The sequence below is a fragment of the Papio anubis genome, chromosome 20 (assembly GCF_008728515.1).
Source record: "Papio anubis isolate 15944 chromosome 20, Panubis1.0, whole genome shotgun sequence".
NCBI lineage: Eukaryota > Metazoa > Chordata > Mammalia > Primates > Cercopithecidae > Papio > Papio anubis.
In genome coordinates this window covers 285134-311779 of record NC_044995.1, presented here as the reverse complement: position 1 = coordinate 311779, position 26646 = coordinate 285134, and the positions used below count along the sequence as shown (strand labels likewise).

The window sequence follows — 26646 nt, the reverse complement described above, 5'->3', positions numbered from 1 at the left end:
TCACCGTTTCCCTCCCACAGACCCAAGAGCCTGGGCCTTCCCCTCTCAAGGCCCAAGAGACCTCTGAGAGGCACCTGAATCTAGACCTTCTGACACTTCTGGGAAGAACCTGGATTCTGGGTCCCAGCAAACCCTCTTAGGATAGGAAGCCTGCGGTGACCAGTCAGTCCTGTCTCTTTGCCCAAGCTTCTGTCACTCTGTTGCTCTCTCTCAGAGCCCCGGGCATAGTGTGTGTTTCTAGATTGTTGGACTCTTTTCTTTTTGTCCAGGCTGGAGTGCAGTGGTGCGATCTCGGCTCACTGCAACCTCCGCCTCCCGGTTCAAGCGATTCTCCTGCCTCAGCCTCCCGAGTAGCTGGGACTACAGGCACGAGCCACCACACCTGGCTAACTTTGGACTCTTTATTCTTTCTACTAACTTTCCATTTGGGAAGAGAGCTTTCTTTTTCCCTCTAGGAAACCAGTCTCTCTCTCTCTTCTTTTTGAGACGGAGTTCTCGTTCTGTCACCCAGGCTGGAGTGCAGTGGCGTGATCTTCACTCACTGCTACCTCCGCCTCCCGGGTTCAAGCAATTCTCCTGCCTCAGCCTCCTGAGCAGCTGGGATTACAGGCGCCCACCACCATGCCTGGCTAATTTTTGTATCTTTAGTAGAGACGGGGTTTCACCATGTTGGCCAGGCTGGTCTCGAACTCCTGACCTCAGGTGATCCACCCACCTCAGCCTCCCAGAGTGCTGGGATTATAGGCGTGAGCCACCACGCCTGGCCCAGTCTCCCTCTCTAGGGACTGAACATTTGGGGTCCTAGAGAGGGAGACTTCCCCTCTCTCCAAAGGCTGGCTCTAGCCCATATGACACGTTAGCAAAAATTAGAAGGCACCCCTTCTTCTTGCTGACCCAGCCCCACACCAGGACACATGCAGGGGTATGAGCTGGATCTTACAGCCACCCAGTCGTGGCTGTGTTCCTTTGTGCAGTTAACAATCTGCACAGACCGGGTTTGGTGGCTCACACCTGTAATCCCAGCACTTTGGGAGGCTGAGGTGGGTGGATCACCTGAGGTCAGGAGTTCGAGACCAGCCTGGCCAACATGGTGAAACCCCATCTCTACTGAAAATACAAAAAATCAGCCAGGCATGGTGGCAGGCGCCTGTAATCCCAGCTACTCGGGAGGCTGAGGCAGGAGAATCACTTGAATCCAGGAGATGGAGGTTGCAGTGAGCCAAGATCACACCATTGCATTCCAGCCTGGGCAACAAGAGTGAAACTCCGTCTCAAAAAAAAAAAAAAAAAAAATCTGCAAATCTGCATAATCGCACATGGCTACCCTATCTCCTCTGTTCATCAGGCCCTGGGACTCCTCAGGAATCAGATTCTCCTAAGATCCTCTTCTATGACTGTCTGTTTCACCAACCATGAACCCAGCCTCTTTTTAGGACTACAGCTTTCTCTGTCTGGGACCCCAAGATCTAGCTAGAGTCCCTCCCTTCTTTCCAGGATTCAATTGCTTTCCTTCCCTCCAACTCCTGCAGCCATTCTACTCATCCAGATTTCTTAAAATAATTTTTTAACTGCTCCTACACAGCAAGGTTACCCTAAAGGCAGTGTGTTGAGAGTAGCCTCATCCAGACTTATTAAACATGATTTATTACTTTGGGACAGGAGACCGGGGAGAAATTGATAGACTAATAAATATTGCACAGGCTGCTGGTGGTGGGGAGATCCAGACCGAGGTAGTTTCTGTAGAAAGGGTGAAGGACCTGGGCGAGGAAGGCACCTGAGATTGCTGGAAGCCAGGTTGGGAGCGAGTCTTGGTGGCGAGGGTGGTTTCTGGTTCACCTACCTAGCACAAGGTCTCCAACTCCTTCAGCCTAGACACCCTGATCAGCAGCTGACCAGCTGGCCTGCCATTTAAGCAGCAGCAATTGATAGCAAGATCAGGTTTCCTTTCGAAATTCTTATTGGTGGCTTCCCTGCAGCGACAACCGGCTGCCCAAGGTTGATGGAACCCAGCAGCTGTCACTGGCCGTTTGCCAGGAGGCAGGGCTAAACGGCCTTGGTGCACATGATGGGCAGTTTGCCTGGAGCGGGCTAAAAAAGACAATGATATATAGTCTCGGGAGGGCGCAGCTTTAACTCTACCTGGCGGTTTACAGAAGCCAGAGCTGAGCAGCTGTGATTGGCAGACACCCCCAGCTCCTCGGTCAAACCACACTTGGATGTTTATGGTGAAGGTGGGACTAAGAAATGGAATAGAAACCGAGCTAAATCGCTTTGATTGGCTGTTCATAGAAGGGGCGGGGGGAACTCAGCAACTGCTGGCTACTTTGATTGGCTGCTTTGCTCAAGCACACAGTGTAGCAAAAATAATTACCTGTCATTGGAAGTTGGAGTCAAAAAGTATAACAGCAATTGACAGCCTGTCGTGAACAAGGCGGGGCTTAGTTCCTAGTCTGCTGACTGGGCAGGAAGGTAGGTTCTACTCAGGGGGTGTTACTGCTGGGCGTGGCCTGCGGGAGCTCGGAAGTGATTGGAGTCATTGGGTCTAGTTTGGGGAAACCCGGGGGTGGGTACAATCCCATGCTGGGGGTCAGGGCCTGCAAATGCGCCAGGGCCCGAGTTCCGTTGAAGGCCACCTCACAGCCTGACTTGGCTAGGAGCCAGTTCTCCACCTCCGACCGGAGCCACCTGGAGGTCTCTGCAAGGGGAGAGGCAGGTGTTCTGAGGTCACACTGAGATCGGGGAAGATTTGGGGGACCAGCAAGGAGGGGCGTAGGGCAAAGAACAGGAAGGGTCTGGGTTTGGGAGAAGCGTAGGAGTGATCTTGAGGCTTGGAAGGGAACGGAACAAGGCCCAGGAGGCTTGAGAGGGCCAGAAGGCCCAGCTCTGGGACTCTCGTCTGGGGATCAGTCAGGGGCTCCTGCGCAGGGAAGGTGGGGGCTCCTGTAGGGAAGGGGACCACCTGGGGCCCGCACAAGGAGCGCACAGGGTCTCTTGTAGGGAGAGTGTCAGCTCAGGTAGAGGAAAAGAGTGACAGGAGGGGTCCGTGCCATGGAGCCAAGACTCCCAACCAGGCTGAGGTTAGGAAAGGGCGGTCACATCAGGGACCAAGATCGGAGGCTGGATTCGGAGGTCCTGTCTGTTGAGGGTCGGGGTCTCTTCGCAAATCCGTCAGGTCCACCCGTGGGAACTGGGGGTGGGGACGTGTCGCGCTGGGGCGGGGCCTCGCGGGGGTGTGGCCCCCGGGGGCAGGGTCCCAGGGTCACGTCCTACCTTCGGGCGAGCCTTGAGTGCCCCCTGGCCGCCGGGCCAGGAAGCTGTGAGCCAGCAGCGCCTCCTTGGTGTGCTCGTCCTGCGCGCGCAGGGCCAGGGCGCTGAGCAGCTCCGAGTTGTTGGACGTACTGCGGTAGTAGAGCATGTGCGCCAGCTCCAGCGCCTGCGCGCTGCGTCGCTGCCCGAACATCTGCAGGCGGGACAGCGCCCCGTGGGCTCAGTTCGGGGTGCGCCCCCACCCATACACAGCCACCGGGGTCACCCACGCTGGGTGTTTTGTTTTTTTTCTGACACGGTCTTGCTCTATAGCCCAGTCTGGAGTTCAGTGGCTATTCACAGGCGAACTCATAACGCACCGAAGCCTTGAACTCCTGGGTTCAAGCCATCCTTGGCCTCCTAAGTAGCTGGGACTACAGTTGTGTGCCACCAAGCCCGGTATTTTTTGTAGAGACAGGGTTCTCCCTGTGTTGCCCAGGCTGGTCTCAAACTCCCAGCCTGGAGCGATCCTAGCTCCTCAACCTCTCATGGTGCTGGGGTTTCACCATGTTGGCCAGGCTGATTTTGAACTCCTGACCTCAAGTGATCTGCCCATCTTGGCCTCCCAAAGTGCTAGAATTACAGGCATGAGCCACCGTGCCAGGTCTAATTTTTGCATTTTTAGTAGAGATGGGATTTCACCATGTTGCCTAGGCTGGTCTCGAACTCCTAACTTTAAGTGATCACCATCTTAGCCAGTCTGGTCTTGAACTCCTGACCTCGTGATCTACCCGCCTCCGCCTCCCAAAGTGCTGGGATTACAGGTGTGAGCCACCACACCCGGCTGGGCTTTTTTATTGTTATTTTTTGATTTGGGGTTTCACTATGTTGCCCAGGCTGGACTCCAACTCCAGGGCTCAAGCGATCCTCCCACCTTGGCCTCCTGAGTAGCTAGGGCTACAGGCATGTGCCACCATGCCTGGTGTGAATTGGGTTTGAAATAGGGTCTTTCAGAGCCTGACAGGCTCCACAAACCCCCTGAGGCCAGAGATGGGTAGGGCGGATGGTCACCATGGGCTGGGACTCAGAGTCTTCTCCCCAGAGGCACCCACCTCCCTGACTCTCATCTCGCCCCTCCCCTCTGCCCTCCAGGGTCGCAGCTGTCCCTCCATGCTTACAACCCTTCCACAGTTCCCTGCAATTCTCAGGATAAGACCTAGGGTGCCACTCTGGGTATTCGAGGCCCTCACCACCCTCTGGGGCCTCCTCTCTCTACCCTGCTCACTGGATCCAGCCCCATGAGATACGCCAGGATGAGCTCATGGGCTCTTTCTCCACCAGGCTCAATCCCCATCTTCCAGAGCTTTCTTCAGATCCTACCTGAGCCCTGGTCCCAAGCAGAAATTGCTCCCTCCCCAGCCCCTCTGTTGGCCCGAGTATCCCAGCACCATTTCAGGCTGTGCAGCCTGGCTATTATCTGCGGGATTTATTACCGGCCTTCCTAAGAACCTGTCAGCATGGCTGAAAACAGCTTGAAAACCAATGAGCCATCAGGTGAATGATCGCGTACGACAGATGCTTCACACCAGTCTACACTCCTGGGGCCGGTGCCAACCCTGGGGAGAATCAGTAAAAGGCAACTCCCCTCTGGGCTGACTCAGCCTCGAGACAGGACACGCATTTTGGCAAGTGGAGCACACGTTGGGGGTCAGCCTCCACCTGGCCCCTGGGCCACGGATCCTTGGATGGTGAACAACCCGTGCAACTGTTCAAGGCAGCCCAGCACTCACATGGAGCAGAATCAAAAGGGAGCTTGTTAAAAATATAGTTCCCTGGGCCCCAGTCCCAGAGTTTCCAATTCAGTGAAACTAGAGACAGGAGCTATAGGTGGCTGCATTTGTCAGCCTGGTCCCCCACATGCGCAGGGTCCACAGGCAGGATGTGGACATGGAACGAACATGCTCACCTTGGAGGCCCGCAGGCCCATGAAGATGGCAAAGAGCAGCAGCAGCAGGGAGGTGGCCACCTTGAGGTTCGGTGAGCACCACCATGCCTACGTTGACGAAGATCGCCACGCCGGAGACCACCAGCATGAGGTTGAGCAGGGCGCGCTGCAGGGTGGGCGTGCGCACCTTCAGCTCCGGCAGCAGCTGCTCCAGGCCCTCCAGTGGTTCAAGATGTACACTGTGAGAACTCTGTCAGTAGCCAGGTGTCCAATCCAGTTTGGTCCGCGCTGCCAGCACCACCCGCTTAAAGTATCATCACTGAGGCGACCAGGGACAGAGACAGAGGTCAGTGAGCAGCTGTCAACTCGGGACGTAGCACCTGCCCCGGGCCGAGCACTGCCCAGTGCTAATCCCAGGACTCACTCGCTTCATGGCTCTACAGTCGCTACAACGCAGATCTCGCTAAAAGCGACTCAGTAACCATGGGGAAGAAACCAGAGATCAGCTGTGTCCAACCACAGCGGATCAGTTCAGTCACACCATCGATCCCTGGTGTTGGACTTGCAGGTTGTTTGTTGGAATCCTGGCCGCGTTGCATCTTCAGAATGTGGACCTCCCTCTCCAAGACTTAGTTTTCCTTATTGGAAAATGGGGAGAACTGTCCCCATCCTTTCTCTTCCCCTGGGAATCGAGTGTAGTACTCACTTTCCCTTGGGAAGAAAAGACAGCGTTTGGATGAGTCACGCCTCCCGTTTCTCAACTTCCCGCCCAGGGCCCAGACACCCAAACCAGACACTGACCTGTCAGTCCCCTCTTGACTCTAACCTTGCTCCCTCTTGCTGCAGCTGGGGAACAAGAGCCGCCTCACCTCTCTGCAGGGGGCAGCCTGGTGAAGAAGCCACGCCTGGAGCCCACGCTGGACTTCCGGGGCATCTGCCCGACTCGCTGGCCCAGGGCCCAGAAGTGGATGTAGATATACTGATCCAAATTTACTGTCACCTGCCGGGGGGATGAAGGAAGCAGTGGCGGGTGAACATGGGCAGGGATGTTGAGGGCAGGATACCAGAATCAGATGCCCCACCCCTAAATAATTCCCCCGTTTCCCATTTATCACTGTCTAGGCAGGGCCATCACATATGGTTGTCCATGTAGTATACTGCACAAGGGTTCATCATCTAACATGGTGCCATTCACGTCGAAGTCATCTTTATTATCGTATTTCCTAGAATCTAAGGTGCCACAGACTCTGCCCGATTACTTTATGAAGCAACTAAAAACTAAATATGCTGCCGATTAAATGATGTCACAGCACCACCTGTAATTCACATCCCAATTTCAGAGACAACAAAACATAACTTTGGAAAAACTACAGTTTAAAATCACTAAAATGTGGAACTTTGGGAGATTTTAGTGTTTTTTATTTTGTTTTTATTTTTATTTCTATTTTGAGATATTGTCTCACTCTGTCACCCAGGCTGGAGTGCAATGGCACAGTCTCAGCTCACTGCAGCCTCCGCCTCCTGGGTTCAAGTGATCCTCGTGCCTCAGCCTCCCAAGTAGCTGGGACTACAGGTGCCCGCCACCATGCCTGGCTAATTTTTGTATTTTTAGTAGAGAGAGGGTTTTACCATGTTGGCCAGGTTGGTCTCAAACTCCTGACCTCAAGTGATATGCCACTTCGGCCTCCCAAAGTGCTGGGATTACAGGTGTAAGCCACTGCACCTAGCTGATTTTAGTATTTCTTATAATTTTGTTAGCATTTTGCGTGCTTTTTGGGGTTTGGGTTTGTATGTGTGTGTGTGCTTTGTTTTGTTTTTTTGAGACAGGGTCTCACTTTGTCATCCAGGCTGGAGTACAGTGGCAAGATCATGGCTCACAGCTCACTGCAGCCTTAAACTCCTGGGATCAAATGATCCTCCCACCTCCTCAGCCTCCCGAGTAGCTGGGACTACAGGCCCGCACCACCATATTCAACTAATGTTTGTATTTTCTGTAGAGACAGGGTCTCCCTGTGTTGCCTAGATGAGTCCGGAACTCCCGGGCTCAAGCAATCCTCCTACCTCAGCCTCCCAAATGCTGGGATTACAGGAATGAGCCACTGAATCTGGCCTTGTATTATATTATTTATTATTACAATTTTGGCAGATGGTGCTAAGTCTCTTGCCGTAAGAGAGCCATATCATATGATACTTTTCCAACAGATGGCAGTGAAGTGACCTGAGAAAGCAGCACCTCCTTTTTTTTCTTATTGCCCAGGCTAGAGTGCAATGGCAAGATCTCGGCTCACTGCAACCTCCGGCTCCCGGGTTCAAGAGATTCTCCTGCCTTAGCCTCCCCAGCAGCTGGGATTATAGGTACCCGCCACCACACCCGGATAATTTTTTATATTTTTAGTAGATATGGGGTTTCACCATGTTGGCCAGACTGGTCTTGAACTCCTGACCTCAGGCGATCCGCCCGCCTTGGACTCCCAAAGTGCTGAGATTACAGGCTTGAGTCACTGCACCCCGCCAAAAGTAGCACCTTCTTTGAGTTCACCAAGCGTGCCACATGGGCGGGAGTCCCAGGCTCAGGACTACAACTCCCAGCAGCCCCTGCCTCCCAGAGGCTCTGCCCCACCCTAGAGGCCTCTAGGTAGTTTCGTTCTCCTGGGAAGCCAGGTACCTGGACCTCATCCTGAGGGTGGTGGACCACCAGCGCGTAGGCCAGGGTGTCCTCGGACAGCGGGGAGAAGTTGGCCTGGGCCAGCAGGGGCTGCAGAGCCCGAAGCACCTCCTGCTCATTGGACAGACGCTGGGGGTCCGTTAGTGATGCCTCCTCGAGGGTCTCCCTGTCAGGGTTGATGGGGTCATACAAGGCCTAAGAGGAGAGTCGGAGAGAAAAAGATGGGTTAGGTCACTGCATGAAGGATTCTGGGGACACCTAAGGACGTCCCTTTCCAGATACTTCCATTTATTTACTTATTTATTTATTTAATTTGAGACAGAGTCTCGCTCTGTCACCCAGGCTGGAGTGCAGTGGCACTTTCTCAGCTCACTGCAACCTCCGCCTCCCGGGTTCCAGCAATTCTCCTGCCTCAGCCTCACAAGTAGCTGGGATTACAGGTGCACGCACCGCCGCACGGCTATTTTTTTTTGTATTTTAGTAGAGAGGGGGATTCACTATGTTGCCCAGGCTGGTCTTGAACTCCTGAGCTCAGGCAATCTGCCCGCCTTGGCCTCCCAAAGTTTTAGGATTACAGGCGTGAGCCACCGCGCCTGGCCTGTGTTTCTTTTTTCCTCTGTCTTTTTTTTTCTTTTTTGAGACAGAGTCTTGTTCTGTTGCCCAGGCTGGAGTGCAGTGGTGCAATCTCAGCTCACTGCCACCTCCACCTCCTGGGTTCAAGCGATTCTCCTGTCTCAGTCTCCCGAGTAGCTGGTGCACACCACCACGCCTGGCTAATTTTTATATTTTTAGTAGGGAAGGGGTTTTACCATGTTGGTCAGGCTGGTCTTGAACTCCTGACATGTGACCTGCCCACCTCAGCCTCCCAAAGTGCTGGGATTACAGGCGTGAGCCACCTTGCTCAGCCCTTTTTTCTTTTTCTTTCTCTCTTTTTTTTTTTTTTTTTTTTTAGGTGGTCTCTCCTGTGTTGCCCAGGCTGGAGTGCAGTGATGCAATCTCAGCTCACTGCAACCTCCACCTCCCAGGTTCAAGCAGTTCTCCTGCCTCAGCCTCCTGAGTAGCTGGGATTACAGGCACACGCCACCACACTCAGCTAATTTTTATATTTTTAGTAGAGACAGGGTTTCACTATGTTGGCCAGGCTGGACTCGAACTCCTGACCTCAAGTGATGCAACCACCTCGGCCTCCCAAAGTGAGATTACAGGCATGAGCCACTGTGCCTGGCAGATTCTTTTCTTATCACCCCCATATCCAATCCTTTGGCAAGTTCACTTACTAAAGCCCTTAATCTTCTTAAATCCATCCTCCTCTTTATTTCCTTTGCTGCTATCTTCTCACTGAAGTCACCTTCATCTCTCACTTAAACAATTACCTAGGGCTTCTGTTCCCCAACTTTTACTCTTGCTACTTTCTTTGTATTTATCTGTTTTGTTTTTGTTTTTGAGATGGAGTCTCACTCTGTTGCCCAGGCTGGAATGCAATGGCACGATCTCAGCTCACTGCAACCTCTGCCTCCCAGGTTCAAGTGATTCTTCCACCTCAGCCTCCCGAGTAGTGAGACTACAGGTGCCCACCACCACGCCCGGCTAATTTTTGTATTTTTAGTGGAGACGGGGATTCACCATGTTGGCCAGGCTGGTCTCGAACTCCTGACATCAAGGGATCCCCCCCATCTCAGGCTCCCAAAGTGGTGGGATTACAGGTGTGAGCCATCGCACCTGGCCTACTCTGGCTACTTTTGAACCAGTATCCACATGGCCATTGGGAAGAACTTACTGAGGCTGTAAACGGCTCCCACGATCCACCCCTCCAACGGCTTCCCACTGTATTTAGAATAAAATCTAGAAGCTTTCCATGACCTTCAAGGTACCTCACAACTGGCATCTACCCTGCCCGCCTCATCTTATGTTCCTACACATCCGCCCTAAAACAGTCTTAAAATGAATGTCGAGTGAGTTTCCAGCTGCCTAGCCTATTTTGCTCACGGAGAGACTGAGTCTCAGGATGACATGTAACTTGTCCCAGACTACAGGAGCCTCCAAGGAAATTTCCCCTCTAGAACACCAGGCCATAAACCTAACCCTCCATGTGTCTCTTGGGGGCAGGTGCCCTATGAAACAGCTTGTTCAGGCCAGGTGCGATTCTGAATTAATGGAAGGAGAGACGGCGGGTCCTCCAAGTGGGAGGAATGGCCTAGGCGAAGGTTTGGTGGTGGGGAAGCCCAGGGCCTCAGAAACAACTGAGCAAAGAGACTGGGATGCAGAAGAGATTCAGAGGCCGGCACAGTGGCTCATGCCTGTAATCCCAACACTTTGGGAAGCCAAGGTGGGAGGATCACTTGAATCCAGGAGTTTGAGACCAGCCTGAGCAACATGGTGAAATCCTGTCTCTGCAAAACTTTTGTTGTTGTTGTTGTTGTTCCAAAGTCTCGTTGTCACCCAGGCTGGAATGCAGTGGCGCAATCCCAACTTACTGCAACCTCCGCCTCCCAGGTTCAAGCAATTCTCCTGCCTCAGCCTCCCGAGTAGCTGGGACTACAGGCTCACGTCACTACGCCCAGCTAATTTTTTGTATTTTTTTTTATTTTTTTATTTTTTTTTTTGAGATGGAGTCTCGCTCTGTTGCCCAGACTGGAGTGCAGTGGCCGGATCTCAGCTCACTGCAAGCTCCGCCTCCCGGGTTTACGCCATTCTCCTGCCTCAGCCTCCCGAGTAGCTGGGACTACAGGCGCCCGCCACCTCGCCCGGCTAGTTTTTTGTATTTTTAGTAGAGACGGGGTTTCACCGTATTAGCCAGGATGGAATTTTTTGTATTTTTAGTCGAGACAGGGTTTCACCATATTGGTCAGGCTTGTCTCGAACTCCTGATCTCGTGATCCGCCTGCCTTGGCCTCCCAAAGTGCTGGGATTACAGGTGTGAGCCACCGCGCCCAGTATTTATTTATTTTTTTTAATTAGCCAGGCACGATAGTGCATGCCTGTGGTCCCAGCTACTTGGGAGGTTGAGGTTGGAGGATCACTTGAGCCCAGGAGATTGAGGCTGCGGTGAATCATGATCATGCCACTCCACTCCAGCCTGGGCGACAGAGCGAGACCCTGTCCCAAAAAAAAAGAAAAAGAGAAAGAGTCAAGTTAAGAAAATCCTCCTCTGAAGTAAGCCCTAGGGCTGTGCCCGAATCCTCCAGCCTAGACTCATTGAGCAGTTCTGGGACTTACAGAGTAACCTTGAGAAATTCCATTCCCAGGCTGAGCTGCAGTTTGAAAGCTGGAGGAGAAAGAAATCTGCATCGATCAAATGTCCACTGTGAACCAGATTCTCTTCTGGAAACTTCACATCCTCCCAGGGCTTTGGGCCAAAATCCTGGACGTTGCACGTGATCCCTGCTGCTCCCTTCCCTGTCACAATAAATCCTGCTGATTCCACCTCCAAGCAGACCGGCACTTCACCCAGCTCTCTCCTCCCCACCAGCCCTGTCCCAGTCCGTGCCAGCCACCACCATCTCATCCTGCCTGGGTGAGCCCAACAGCCTTCTCAATGGTCTCCCCAAATCCTGTAACGCACCCCATCCCCTGCCAGTCGGTTCTGTGCACAGCTTCCAGGGAGATCTTGTCAAATAATAACAACAACCATCATCAATGATAATGGTGCGTATTTACATAGCACTTACTGTGTGCCAGGCGCAGACTGAAGTATGTTACACGCACATTCTCACAGTGTGAAACTCCTCAGTTACAGATGTGGAAACTGAGGCACAGAGAGGTTAAGTAATTGCTCGAGGTCACATGACCAGGAGGTAGTGTAACCAGAATGACACATCTGACCATGTCAATCTCCTGCTGAAACCCTTCCAAGGCTTCTACTGCCCTCGGGAATCAGGATCATGCTTCATAGCAGGGCCTGCAACGCCTCACAGGACCACAAACCCCCTCGGTCACTCCATACCATCCAGACTGTCTTTAGGTTGCCTGGGTGCAATCGCTTATGCCTGTAATCCCAGTAGTTTGGGAGGCCAAGGCAGGAGGATTGCTTGAGCCCAGGAGTTCAAAGCCAGCCTGGGCAACATAGCAAGACCCCATCTCTACCAAAAAAAAAATATATATATATATATATATTTACACACACACACACACATATATATATATATAAATTAGCCAGGCATGGTGGTGCACACCTGTGGGGCTACTCAGGAGGCTGAGGCTGGTGGATTGCCCAGAAGATTGAGTCTATAGTGAGCCATGATCACAGTTTGGCACTCCAGCCTGGGCAACAGAGAAGACCCTGTCTCAAAACAGCAACAACAACAACAAACCAGATTGGTTTTAGTTCCTCCAGCCACAGAGACTTTGCACATGCTGTTGGAAGACTCTTCCTACCCCTTCCTGCCTTCTTCCCTTTTCACTATTGAAGTCTTACTCTCTCTCATATTCTAGCTCCATTATCACTATCAAAAAGCCTCAGAGAGGGGCAGTGGCTCATGCCTATAATGCCAACACCTTGGGAGAACAAGGCAGAAAGACTGCTTGAGGCCAGGAGTTCAAGACCAGCCTGGGGAATGTGGTGAAACCCTGTTGCTACTAAAAATACAAAAAAGTTAGTTGGGCATGGTGGCAGGCACCTGTAATCCCAGCTACTCTGGAGGCTGAGGCATGGGAATCACTTGAACCCTGGAGGTGGAGGTTGCAGTAAGCTGAGATCGTGCCAACTGCACTCCAGCCTGGGCAACAGAATATGTCCCTGTGTGAGGCTCTGTCTCAAAAAAAAAAAAAAGAAGAAGAAGAAGGAGGAGGAGGAGGAGGAGAAGGGAGGAGGAGAAGGGAGGAGGAGGAGGGAGGAGGAGGAGGGAGGAGGGAGAAGGAGGAAGAGAAGGGAGAAGGGAGACGGAAGAAGGAAGAAGGAAAAAGGAAGAAGGAAGAAGCCTTCCTCTACTCATCAAACTGAACAGGGCCACCCTGTGTGGTTGGGCAGGATGTGCACTGCACAAAGGTACCAGATCTAAGGGCAGACTTGTCCATTTATCATGATAGCCACCCTTCAGATGGAAATAAAGGAACAGAACAGCACCATCCACTAGAACTCCCTGCAGTGAGGAAAATGTTCTAGATCTGCACTGTCCAATAAGGTCGACACTGGCCATAGGTGGCTACTGAGCACTGAAACACGATAAGTATGCTGAGAAACAAAATGTTTAATTTTGTTTTAGTTATGTTAAATTTTAACAGCTAGTGTCTACATTTAAATTTTTTTTTTTTTTTTTTTTTTTTAAGACAGAGTCCTGCTCTGTCACCCAGGCTGGAGTGCAATGGCGCAATTTTGACTCACTGCAACCTCTGCCTCCCGGGTTCAAGGGATTCTCCTGCCTCAGCCTCCAGAGTAGCTGGGATTACAGGAGCCTGCTACCATGCCAGCTAATTTTTTTTTTTTTTTTTGGTACTTTTTTTAGTAGAGACGGGGTTTCACTATGTTGGCCAGGCTGGTCTCAAACTCCTGACCTCGTGATCCACCTGCCTTGGCCTCCCAAAGTGCTGGGATTACAGGCGTGAGCCACTGCACCCAGGCTACATGTAAATTTAACGAAGTTCGTGGCTACTATAACGGACAGTGCCAGGCTACAGAAAGAGGCACCTTTTTCTAATTTGCACATGGACCCCAGTATAGCAACCGAGGTCCACTCTGTTATCCGCCTGCAGGGCACCATGCCCATTGCCCTCATGGTCTGAACTTAACCATCACTGGGGAGAGCATCTGATTCATGACCGTCCCCACCATCCACGTTCAGCTCCCAGAGCGCATGATGCAGGCCCAATTTCACTCCTCAATGAAGACCCAGCACCTGGCACCCGGCCTCGCACAAACATCTGCTACAAGAATGACTTAATTGGAGCCGGCGCAGTGGCTCACGCCTGTAATCCCAGCACTTTGGGAGGCTGAGGCGGGCGGATCACTTGAGGTCAAGAGTTCGAGACCAGCCTGGCCAACATGGTGACACCCCGTCTCTACTGAAAATACAAAAATTAGCCAGGCGTGGTGGTGCACGCCTGTAGTCCCAGCTACTTGGGAGACTGAGGCAGGAGAATTGCTTGTACTCAGGAGGCAGAGGTTGCAGAGGTTGCAGTGAGCCAACACAGTGTCACTGACTCCAGCCTGGGAGACAGTAAGACTCCGTCTCAAAAAAAAAAAAAAAAGAAAAAAAGAAAAAAAAGAATGACTTAATTGGGTCTTCGTGGCAATTGCTGCTGCCATTTTCCACCATCAAGCATTCCCTTGTGGCTGTCACATGCCATCAGTCTACTGAGGACTCCCAGATTTCCATCTGCAGTCCAGATATCTCGCTTGAGCTCCAGATCCACACGGCTGGGCGTCTACTCAATACTTCCACACAGATGCCCCGTGGGTCTCTCAACGCCTCTGCAAGGGCATCCTCTTAAACCCACGATGCCCCAAACCTGCTTCTCTCACCGTCGTCCCCATCTCAAAAGATGTAACTCCATCCTTCCAGGTGCTCAGGCCCAAAGCCTGGGGGTCATCCTGGAGTCCTCCCTTTCTCACACATCCAACCCATTGGCAAATCCTGATGGCACCACATTCAAAACAGATGCAAAATCTGACCGCTTCTCACCCCTCGGTCTCAGCCACCCTCCTCCCTGGCCTGGGAGCCCCATCCCCATCCCCAGTGTGTTCCCCAAGCAGCCACCAGAGGGTGCCCGTTGGCACCTACAGCAATTCCGCTCTTTGCTTAGAACATTCCGCTTAGCCACCTGCTTACTCAGTCAAAGCAAAGTCCTCACCACCACCCAGGGGGCCCTGCAGGATCTGGCCTCAGGTCCCCTCCCTCTGCTCTCACCTCCTGCTCTTCCCCTGGTTCGCCGGGCTCTGGCCCCGCAGGCCTCCTGGCTGTTCCTCTACATACCATGCACACTCCTGCCCCAGGGCCTTTGCACGTAGGGTTCCCTCAGATATCCAGAGGGCTTGCTCCCGCCTCCTTCAGGTCTCTGTCTCTGCTCAAATGTGCTCTGCTCAGTGAGGCCTTCCTACCACCTTACCTGAAACTGCAAAACACACCCTCCCTTGCGTTCCTTTTCTCCTTATTAGGTTTTGAAAAAAAGAAAAATACAGCCATCCCTTGGTATCCACAGGAGATCAGTTCCAGGATGTCCCATGGATACCCAAACCTATGGATGCTCAAGCCCCTGATATAAAATGACATGTCTGCAGCCAGGCGTGGTAGCTCACGCCTGTAATCCCAGCACTTTGGGAGGCCGAGGTGGGCGGATCACGAGGTCAGGAGACGGAGACCATCCTGGCTAACACGGTGAAACCCCGTCTCTACTAAAAATACAAAAAATTAGCCAGTCGCGGTGGCGGGCGCCTGTAGTCCCAGCTACTCAGGAGGCTGAGGCAGGAGAATGGCGTGACCCCAGCGGGAGGAGCTTGCAGTGAGCCGAGATCACTGCACTCCAGCCTGGGCGACAGAGCGAGACTGTGTCTCAAAAAAAGAAAAAAAAGATATGTCTGCATATAACCTCTGCACATCCCCTCATATGCTTTATTTTTATTTTTCTAGAGACAGGGTCTAGCTCTGTCCCCCAGGCTGGAATGCCGTGCTGCAATCATGACTCACTGCAGCTTCGACCTCCCAGGCTCAAGCAATCCTCCTGCCTCAGCCTCCTGAGTAGCTGGGACCACAGGTGTGTGCCACCACACACAGCTAATTAAAAAAAAAAAAATGTAAAGGCCGGGCACAGTGGCTCACACCTGTAATCCCAGCACTTTGGGGGGCCGAGGCGGGTGGATCACTTGAGGCCAGGAGTTCCAGACCAGCCTGGCCAACATGGTGAAACCCCGTCTCTACTAAAAATACAAAACCTAGCCACGCATGGTGGTGCACACCTGTAGTCCCAGCTACTCGGGAGGCTGAAGCAGGAGAATCACTCGAACCCAGGAGGTAGAGATTGCAGTGAGCCAAGATCACGCCACTGCACTCCAACCTGGGGAACAGAGTGAAAATCTGTCTCAGAAAAAAAAAGGAAAAAAAAATTTGTGGAGACGGAGCCCTACTATGTTGTCCAAGCTGGTCTCAAACTCCTGTCCTCAAATGATCCTCCCGCCTCAGCCTCCCAAAGTGTTAGCGTTACAGGCATGAGCCACTGTGCCTGGCCATGTGTCCTTTAAATAATCATCTCTCTCTAGATTACTTATAACACCAAATACAATGAAAATGTTATGTAAATAATTGTAATGCTACATTGTTCAGAGAATAGTGACAAGGGAAAAAAAAAGTCTGTACACGTTCACTACTGATACAATTTTTTTCCCAAATAATTTTTATCCACGAGTTGGTTGAATCCACAGATGCAGAACCCATGGATATGAAGGGCTGACTGTGCAGGACACCAGTAACATCTGAATTCAGATCAACGACAAGCAATTTTTTTTTTTCAGACGGGGTCTCACTCTGTTGCCCAGGCTGGAGTGCAGAGGCGTGACTCTGCAACCTCCGCCTCGGCTCACTGCAACCTCCGCCTCCAGGGTTCAAGCAATTCTCCTGCCTCAGCCTCCATAGTAGCTAGGATTTCAGGCGTGCGCCACACCCAGCTAATTTGTTTTTTGTATTTTAGTAGAGACAGGCTGTCACCATGTTGGCCAGGCTGGTCTCGAACTCCTGACCTCAAGTAATCCACCCGCCTCGTCCTCCTAAAGTGCTGGGATTACAGGCGTGAGCCCCTGCGCCCAGCCCAGCAACAAACAATGTTTTTAGTTTATGTCCCCTGCAATATTGGATGACTGTATTGCACAAGACACACATACGCTACTAAAAAATGATCCATAGTTTATCTGACATTCAAATTTACTGGGTATAATGAGTTGAATGTTTTCCCTAAAAATTTACATCCCTTTGGAACGTCAGAATATGATCTCATTCAGAAATAGGGTCTTTGCAGGTAGAATTAAGGTAAAGATATAGATGAGATCATACTAAATTAGGGTGGAATCTAAATCCAGTGAGAGTGACCTTATAAGAGACAGAAAAGGACACACACAGGACACTGAGAAGACAGCCACAGGAAGATGGAGACAGGGGTTAGAGTGACTCATCTATAAGCCAAGGAACACCAAGGGTTGCTGGCCGCTACAGGAAGCCAGGAGAGACACCATGGATGGTTCCCCCTCAGGACCTCCACAAGGAAACACCTTTTAATACATTTCACTACTTTTTTTTTTTGAGACATAGTCTTGCCCTGTTGCCCAGGCTGGAGTGCAGTGGCGTGATCTCGGCTCACTGCAACCTCTGCCTCCCGGGTTCAAGTAATTCTCCTGCCTCAGCCTCCCGAGTAGCTGGGATCACAGGCATGTGCCACCACACTCAGCTAAATTTTGTGTTTTTAGTAGAGTCGGGGTTTCACCATGTTGGCCAGACTGGTCTCGAACTCCTGACCTCATGTGATGCATCTGCCTCAGCCTCCCAAAGTGCTGGGATTACAGGCGTGAGCCACTGCATCCAGATTTTTTCTTTTCTTTTTTTTTTTTTTTTGAGACAGAATCTTGCTGTCACCCAGGCTGGAGTGCAGTGGTGCGATCTCAGCTCACTGCAGCCTTTGCCTCCCAGGTTCAAGTGATTCTCCTGCCTCAGCCTCCTGAGTAGCTCGGACTATAGGCACCCGCCACCACACCCAGCTAATTTTTGTATTTTTAGTAAAGACGGAGTTTCACCATGTTGGCCAGGCTGGTCTCGAACTCCTGACCTTAGGTGATCCACCCACCTCGGCCTCCCAAAGGGCTGGAATAACAGACGTGAGTCACTGTGCCCAGCCAAATGTCACTCCTTTACCTTGTTGATGGTCTCTTCCTCAGTAGAACAGAGCCTGTGAGGCACATCTGTCACGCTGTCCACTGTCCCCTAGAGCCTCAAGCCATTCCAGAGACACAGTAGGTGCCCAGTAAATATTTACTGAGCGAATTCAATGAATGAATGAATCAGGGAAAAAAGATCAGAGAGAGGTCACCCACCAAGGTCACCCACCCCACTAGTGAACAACCAAGCTATTGTTGGAACCGAGGCGATGCTGCTTCTTTCCCTGCCCAGGCCACATCTTCAAAGGACTTAAGTCATCGGCTAATGGTCACCCAGCAGGCCTCACCCGCCTCTGCCACTTCTACCTTGCCTCTGCCTCTGTTTAAAACCTCCTGCCTGGGAGATATATGCTTATTCACTTATATTCTTTCCACATTTCTATATATTTACACATTTCTATAATAAAATGGGCTTTTTTAACTTTTTTTTTTTTTTTTTTAAGAGTCTCGCTCTGTCACCCAGGCTGGAGTGCAGTGGCGTGATCTTGGCTCACTGCAACCTCCATCTCCCGGGTTCAAGTGATTCTCCTGCCTCGGCCTCCCGAGTAGCTGGGACTACAGGCGCCCCCCCCACCACAACTGGTTAATTTTTGTATATTTAGTAGAGACAGGGTTTCACCATGTTTGCCAGACTGGTCTCGAACTCTTGGGCTCAAGTGATCCGCCCGCCTCGGCCTCCCAAAGTGCTCAGATTACAGACATGAGACACCGTGCCCGGCCTTAACTTTTAGAAAAATAGAAAAAAAAAAAAAAAAAAAAAAAAACTGTGGCTCCAGAGGCCACAGGTGCCCTGTGGAAGAGCTTGGAGGCAGGCAAACAGGGACTTGATCTCGACTCCACCAATTATGAACTGTGTGATCCTGGGCACAACCCAGGCCCTCTGAGACCTTCAGTTTCTCCCTGTACGAATGGGCTGATGGCGGCTGCCTCTCCGTACTGCAGGAAGGAGTCAATAAGCCAGACACAGCAAGCGCTCAGCAACGACGGGCTGTGATGCCGCCATTGCTGGGGTTGTTATTATTCAAAGCAAAGCAGGGAGCTGCAGAAGGCTGTGGTGGGATGCAGCGAGGGGTGAATGCAGCAGGCCTGAGTTGTCCAAACCCCGCACAGTCCAAAGAAAGGACAGGCCCTGGACAGCTTCTGGGAGGGAACCTCTAAGCCCTTGGAATGTCCTGACTGATAAGAGCATCTTAGATCAAAACCATCCTGGCTAACATGGTGAAACCCCGTCTCTACTAAAAATACAAAAAATTAGCCGGGCGTGGTGGCAGGCGCCTGTAGTCCCAGCTACTCAGGAGGCTGAGGCAGGAGAGTGGTGTGAACCTGGGAGGCAGAGCTTGCAGTGAGCCGAGATTGCGCCACTGCACTCCATCCTAGGCGACAGTGCGAGACTCCGTCTCAAAAAAAAGAGTGTCTTGATTTACCTGGGGCCTGGAGCCACACTGGATGCTGTAAGCTAATGCTGTGATCTATGGTCAGGGCCTGGAGCCACTTGGTATCAGCTTGGCCTCTGGAAGGGCTGGAGTCTCAGGTCAGCCACCATGCGTATGTGACTGACCCCCAGTAAAAACCCTGGACACCCAGGCTTACAGGAGTGTCCCCGGTTGGCAGTACTGCTTGCGTGTTGTCACACATCTTGCTGGGAGAATTAAGTGCCATTCATGACTCCACCAGGAGAGGACAGCTGGATGCTCACACCTGGTCTGTCTTGGATTCTGCCCCATGTGACTTTTTCCTTTTTTTTTGCACAGAGTCTTGCTCTGTTGCCCAGGCTGGAGTGCAGTGGCACACCCGCTCACTGCAACCTCTGCCTCCTGGGTTCGCTGAGCCTCCTGCCTCAGCCTCCTGAGTAGATGGGACTACAGGCACGCGCCACCATGCCCAGCTAATTTTTGTACTTTTAGTAGAGACAGGGTTTCACCATGTTGGCCAGGATGGCGGGATGGTCTCGATCTCCTGACCTCATGATCTGCCCTCCTTGGCCTCCCAAAGTGCTGGGATTACAGGCGTGAGCCACTACACCCAGCACCCATTTTTTTGAGACACAGTCTTGCTCTGTCACCCAGGTTAGAGTGCAGTGGCAAAATCTCAGCTCACTGCAACCTTCCACTCCTAGGTTCAAGCGATTCTCCTGCCTCAGCCTCCTGAGTAGCTGGGAGCTGGGATTATAGACACATGTGTCACCACGGGCCGGCTTTTTGAGACAGAGTCTTATTCTGTCGCCCAGGTTGGAGCGCAGGGCGGGATTCTGGCTCACTGCAGCTCTGCCTCCTGGGTTCAAGCAATTCTCCTGCCTCAGCCTCCTGGGTAAGCAGTGGATACAGGCACACGCCACCACACCTGGCTAATTTTTGTATTTTTAGTAGAGATGGCGATTCACCATGTTGGTCAGGCTGGTAATTTCTATATTTGTAGTAGAGACAGGGTTTCGCCATGTTGGCAAGGCTGATCTCGAACTCCTGACTTCAGGTGATCCACTTGCCTTGACCTCCCAAAGTGCTGGGGTTACACAAGTGAGCCACCACGCCTGGCAGTACTACCATCTATTAATAGATCCTCCCACAGCAGTTTCTCAGCCCAGACCTCTCCCTTCACCTCCAGATCCACATATTCAAGTCCATCTTTTCTTTTTTTTTTTTTTTTTTTTGAGACGAGTCTCAGCCTGTCAGCCCAGGTTGGAGTGCAATGGCGATCTATCTCGCTCACTGCAAGCTTCCGGCCTCCCCGGTTTACTTATTCTCCTGCCTCAGCCTCCCCGAAAGAAGCTGGGACTACCACGTCATCGCTAGTTTTTTTGTATTTTTTAGTAGAGACGGAGCCACTGTGTCAGCCAGGATGGTTCTCGACCTCCTGACCTCGGATCCGGCCCATCTCGGCCTCCCAAAGTGCTGGGATTACAGGCTTGAGCCATCACAGTCAGTCTCAAGTCCATCTTTCTACCTGGCTTTCTAAAAGGCAGTTCAATGGATAAAGAAAATATGGTCTATATATATCATGGAATACTACTCAGCCATAAAAAGGAACAATATAATGTCTCTTGCAGTAATTGGATGGAACTGGAAGGCCATTATTCTAAGTCAAGGAACTCAGGAACGGAAAACCAAATAGCTTATATTCTTGCTTATAAGTGGGAGCTAAGCTATGAGGGGGGGAAGATATACAGAGTGATATAATGGAATTTGGGGACTCAGGGAGGGGGGTTGGGATGGGGGTGAGGGACTACAGATTGGGTACACTGCTCTAGTGATGGGCACACCAAAATCTCAGAATTCACCACTATAGAATTCATCCATGTAACGAAAAAGCACATGTACCCCAAAAACTATTGAAATAAACATTTTTTTAATTCAAAAGAATAGGCCAGGAGTGGTCCGCCTGCCTCAGCCTCCCAAAGTGCTGGGATTAGAGGCGTGAGCCATCACACCTGGCCAAGTAGCTCAAATTCTTAAGTCCAAAACTGAGCTCTCAGTCCTCCCTGCAGATCTTTCTCCCCATCCCATCACGGTCTTCCCCATCCCAGTAAATGGCAGCTCCATCCTCCGGGAGGCTCAGGCCAGAACCGCTGGAGATGCACCACTTCTCCTCTCTTCCTCCCCACCACACCCCCACAGCCAGCACATCAGCAGAACGCTAATGCCTCCCAACATAACCAGCATCTGACCGCTTTTCACCACTTCCACCGCTATTACCCTTGTCAGAGTTTCCATTATCTCTCACCCAGACAAATATAATAGACTCTTTCATAGATGTCCTTGCCTCTGACAGTCTGTTCCTTACACTGCAGCCAGAGAAATCCTGTTAACACCTAAATCCGCTGCTCACATCTCCTTGGCTCAGAGCCCTCCCATGACTCCCGGCTCACTCGGAGTCAAAGCAAGGTCCTCGGCCTGCGCAGTGGCTCACGCCTGTAATTCCAGCACTTTGGGAGGCCGAGGCGGGTGGATCACTTGAGGTCAGGAATTCAAGACCACCCTGGCCAACATGGTGAAACCCCATCTCTACAAAAAATACAGAAATTAGCAGGCAGAAGTGGTGGACACCTGTGGTCCCAGCCACTCGGGAGGCTGAGGGAGGAGAATCGCTGGAACTGGGGAGGGAGAGGTTTGCTGTGAGCCGAGATCGCACCACTGCACTCCAGCCTGGGTGACAGAACAAAAACTCCATCTCAAAACCAAAAACAAATAAACAAACAAAAACAAAGCAAGGTCCTCACCGTGGCCCGCAAGGCCCAGTACAATCTGTCCCCATCCCCTCTGCCCTCATATCCCACCCTTCCCGCACATTCACTCTCCTACAGCCAGTGGCCTCCCTCACTGCCTCGGGAACACCCAGGCCCCTGCTCACCTCAGGGCCTTTGCACCTGCTCTTCCGTCTGCCAGGAACATCCTCCCCAGGCATCTACACAGCCTGCCTCCCCCTTCGCTGCTTCCTTAGCCCATTATTATCACCTCCTTGGGGAGCCCTTTCCCACCCACCCCATCTGAAACAGGCCCCATCTCCCACCCCCCTTTTTGAGACAGTTTCTTGCTCTTGTCACCAGGCTGGGAGTGCAGTGGCTCGGACCTCGCTCACTGCAAGCCTGCCCCTGCTCACTTATTCTCCCGCCTCACCGAGTAGCTGGGACTACAGGCGCCTGCCACCTCACTGGCTAATTTTTTGTATTTTTAGTAGAGACGGGGTTTCACCTCTAGCCAGGATGGTCTCTCGGACCTCCTGACTGCGGATCCACCCGGCCCGTCTCCCAGTGCTGGACAGGCGTAGCCAACGGTTCGCCCATCTCATCCCTCTTTATGCCACTACTCTGCCTCATTGTTCATGGCACTTATCACCAGCAGGCATCATATTTTATATGTATTTGATTCCTTGTCTCCCCAGTTGGAATGTTGGCTCCACGTTCACTGTTGAATCCCCAGCACTTAAAATAAGGGCCAGGCTCCAAGAAGGTGTCAGAGAATGTTTGCTGAATGAGCGGATGAGCGAACAAGCGCCGCAGGGCTGGAGGGGCTCCATCCTTACCTGCAGCCGGGCCAGGATTTGGTGGTAGTGGAACAGGGTGCAGAAGTCCACGTGGGCCGAGAACGCCTCCAAAGCCGCCTTTTCTGCCGGACTCGAGTGGAATTCCTGTTACCTCAGGAAGCAAAACTTCTCTGTAGGCCTTTTCCCCTTCCCCAAGGGAAAGAATTCTTCCCCTGGCAACCTAACTACACAATCAGAGCTCTGGACTTTGAAGTTTTGTTCTGGGGCTGGGCGCAGTGTCTCGCACCTGTAATCCTAGCACTTTGGGAGGCCGAGGCGGGTGGATCACTTGAAGTCAGGAGTTCGAGACCAGTGTGGCCAACATGGTGAAATCCTGTCTCTGCTAAAAATACAAAAATTAGCCGGGCGTGGTGGTGGGCACCTGTTGTCCCAGCTACTCGGGAGGCTGAAGCTGGAGAATTGCTTGAACCGGGGAGGCGGAGGCTGCAGTGAGTCGACGTCGCACCACTGCCCTCCAAACTAGACAACATGAAGACTCCGGCTCAAAAAAAAAAAAAAAGTTTTGTTTTGGTTGGAAAAAAAGTTTGTTCATTTTACTGAAACTGAGGCAGCCAAATATAGTGAAAAACTATACTGGGCTTAAAAAGCTGGAGGTTCAAGTTTTTGCTTTCACATTTCCTAGCCAATACTCACACAATCCCAGGAACTGTTTGACAGTGTAATGTCATCCTCCAGAAGTAGATGGAATTATTATTATTATTATTATTACATTGAGACAGGGTCTCGTTCTGTCACCTAGGCTGGAGCTCAGTGGTGCAATCTCAGCTCACTGTATCTTCATCCTCCTAGGATCAAGTGATCCTCCCACCTCAGCCTCCTGAGCAGCTAAGACTACAGGTGCCCACCACTATGCCTCGCCAATTTTTTACAATTTTTTGTAAAGGTGGAGTCTCACTATATTGCCCAGGCTGGTCTGAACTCCTGTGCTCAAGCGATCCTCCCACGTCAGCCTCCCAAAGTGCTGGGAGGCTGAGTCACCATCCCCCCAAGGTTGATGGAATTATAACTCCCATTTTTCAGCAGGAGAAACTGAGGCTCTGGAAAAGTCATTTGGTAAGGGCTGCAGTGTCTGTGGGAAGTGATTGCAATCTAGGTCTGTCTGGCTCCAGAGCATACATTGAACCATTTCGGGGTTTTTTTGTTGTTTTGTTTTATTTTTGAGATGGAGTCTCACTCTGTTGCCAAGGCTGGAGTGCAGTGGCCACGATCTCAGCTCACTGCAACCTCTACCTCCATAGTTCAAGTGATTCTCCTGCCTCAGCCTCCTGAGTAGCTGGGATTATAGGTGCTTGCCACCATGCCTGGCTAATTTTTGTACTTTTAATGGAGACGGGGTTTCACCATGTTGGCCAGGCTGGTCTTGAACTCCTGACCTCAGGTGATCCACCTGCGTCGGCCTCCCAAAGTGCTGGGATTACTGGCATGAGCCACCACGCCTGGCCTTGAGCCACTTCTTTATGTTTCCTATCTCAATGTCCTGGGTAATTGTCTTCACTTCTCTGAGCCTCAGTTTCCTCACTGGCAACAGAGGATCACAGCCCCTGTCTCAGAGGGCTATGGTGAGAATCTGATGAGATTACACGTGTCCTGTATACACATGTGTTTACATATGTGGGTATATATTTGTATATTTATGTGTGTGTATATTTGTGTATTTTTGTGTGCATATATTTGTGCGTGTTTGTGTGTGCGTATTTGTGTGTGTGTATTTGTGTGTATGCGTTTGTATATTTATGTATTTGTGTACATATATTTGTGTATTTGTGTGAGAATGTATTTGTGTGTGTATTTGCATATACTTGTGTGTGTATCAAGTCTAGCACAGAATTGAGTACATACAGTAGATGTTCAATAAATAAATGTTAAATGAATGAATGATGGTTGGGTGTGGTGGCTCATATCTGTAATCTCAGCACTTTGGGAAGCCAAGGTGGGCAGATCACTTGAGGCCAAGAGTTCAAGACAAGCCTGGCCGACATGGCAATCCCCTGTCTCTACTAAAAATGCAAAAATTAGCCAGGCGTGGTGGTGGGCACCTGTAGTCCCAGCCTCTTGGGGGGCTGAGGCAGGAGGATCACTTGAGTCCAGGAGGCAGAGAATTGCAGTGAGCTGAGATTGTGCCACTGCACTCCAGTCTGGGCAACAGAGTGAGATCCTATCTCAAAAAAATTAATAATAAACAAAAATAAATGAATGAATGAATAATAATCCTCAAAATCCTCAATAATGACAATGATGACGATGGTGGTAATAAGAACTCAGGTTCTAGAGTGAGACCAAGCCTAGGATGACGTGAATATGACACCCAAGGGTGCAAAATTTAATGGGGCACTCACTCTTAGGGTCAAGCGAATGCCTCACTTGCCTAACCCTAGTCCTGGGCCAGCTCTGGAGTCAGACCACTTTGGTTCAAATCTAAGCCACTATGCTGTGGCCTTGGGTAAGTCACTTTTCTTCCTATGCTTCCATTATCTCATCTGTAAAATGGGGGTGATGGTAGTATCTCTCTTATTGATGATTCAACAATACATGAAAAATGTCTGGCACAGTGCCATAGAGTCAGAGCACAAATTGTGTGATAATAATTATGATTACAGCGTTGTGACTTTATAGGTAGAATTCTTATCAGGTAGTAGACACAGTAATGATGAGGATGATTACTATACCCGTCTTACAGAGGGAAAAACCATGCCCCAGAGAGTGCCTGTTCGAGCCCTCAGAACAAGCCAGAATCGGGAATGGATGCTGCATCTGATCTCGGAGACCTGGCTCCTGCATTCCAGCTCATCTCCCGCCCACCAGGGAACCACGAAGGGACCCGGGAACTGCAACTCCCAGGAGGCGCCAGGGCAGTTCTCTGCAGAACTAGGGCCCTGCCGCCGTGAAGCCTGCTGGGAGCGGTAGTCCCCAGGCTCTTGGACCCGGGACGGGCGGTACCTGTATTAGGAGGCGGAGCAGCTGCTCCTTGGAGAAGGGAATGAAGCGCTCGCGGTACTGCTGGGCCCAGTCGCGGGGCTCCCTGGGGTTCCACATCTTGCGATACTCCCCCATCTTGGCTGCCAGCGATGAGAGGGCCCGGGGGGGCCCGAGGAGCGCGGGCAACAGTGGCCATACTCGGACCCTGAACCCCCAGACCCCCCGGGTCACATGCAGCATGGCTAGACCCTTTCCCTGGAGCCTAAGCAGAGGAAAATGGGCAGGGGGTCAAAGGCCATCTAGAGGAAAAGCGCCCTCTCCACCTCCACGTCCCACCCTCCAGAAGCCGTCTCTACCCCAGGCAGGGCGCAGAGCCCATCTGCTCGCCTCGAAGACCCTGTTGCCTGTCCCCTTCCCACACCGTTCAGTTGGCCTGGGTCCCACACAGGGGTCAGAGGTCTTAGGTTTCGGGGCGTTTTGCAGGCCCAGAGATCCTGTAGTGGTACAACGTTTGTTTGGGGTCTAGACAGCGAGGTAGATCTTAGGAGAGCAGGAATGCTCGGAAAGGTTACCTAGGGGGTGCAGGGCCGCCCTCCCTGGCCATGCAATCCCCCAATCTCTCCCTCACCTTAGCCAAAGCTCGACTGTCATTGAGCCTCCTGCGCATGTGCAGAAAGGCGTCCTGGGCTCCCGAGGTTCGGCTTCAGCCAGCAGTAAAACGCATGCGTAACGCCTGTATCAATGTGAGCTGTCCATTTCTCACTGCCGCCTCCCTATCTCAACTACGCATGCGCTATCTGCCTGCCTTTCTCCACTACTGGCCTCGTTTGGGCGCAACGCATGCGCCACAGGAGTGTATCCTTGTCAGCTTGCTACAAAGGAAAGGGGCGGAGTGGACGCGAGACACCCCCAGAGGAATGGGGCGGGGCAGGGCTCCCGCGCGCAGTACGCCAACGGCGCGCAGTCTAACGTCCGCCGAGGCCACGC

General features: G+C 51.7%; 1 protein-coding gene across 1 annotated transcript; it reads right to left on the bottom strand.

Annotated features, from left to right (window-relative positions):
- Window positions 1-1621: 1621 nt before the first annotated feature.
- On the bottom strand, window positions 1622-26626 carry TMEM143 (transmembrane protein 143). The gene is given in 9 exon segments (XM_031659090.1): window positions 1622-2695; window positions 3271-3460; window positions 5213-5278; window positions 5280-5509; window positions 6062-6191; window positions 7857-8051; window positions 22723-22827; window positions 25681-25921; window positions 26288-26626. Coding segments are annotated over 9 exon segments (1395 nt in total). The 5' UTR covers window positions 26311-26626; the 3' UTR covers window positions 1622-2480.
- Window positions 26627-26646: the final 20 nt, after the last annotated feature.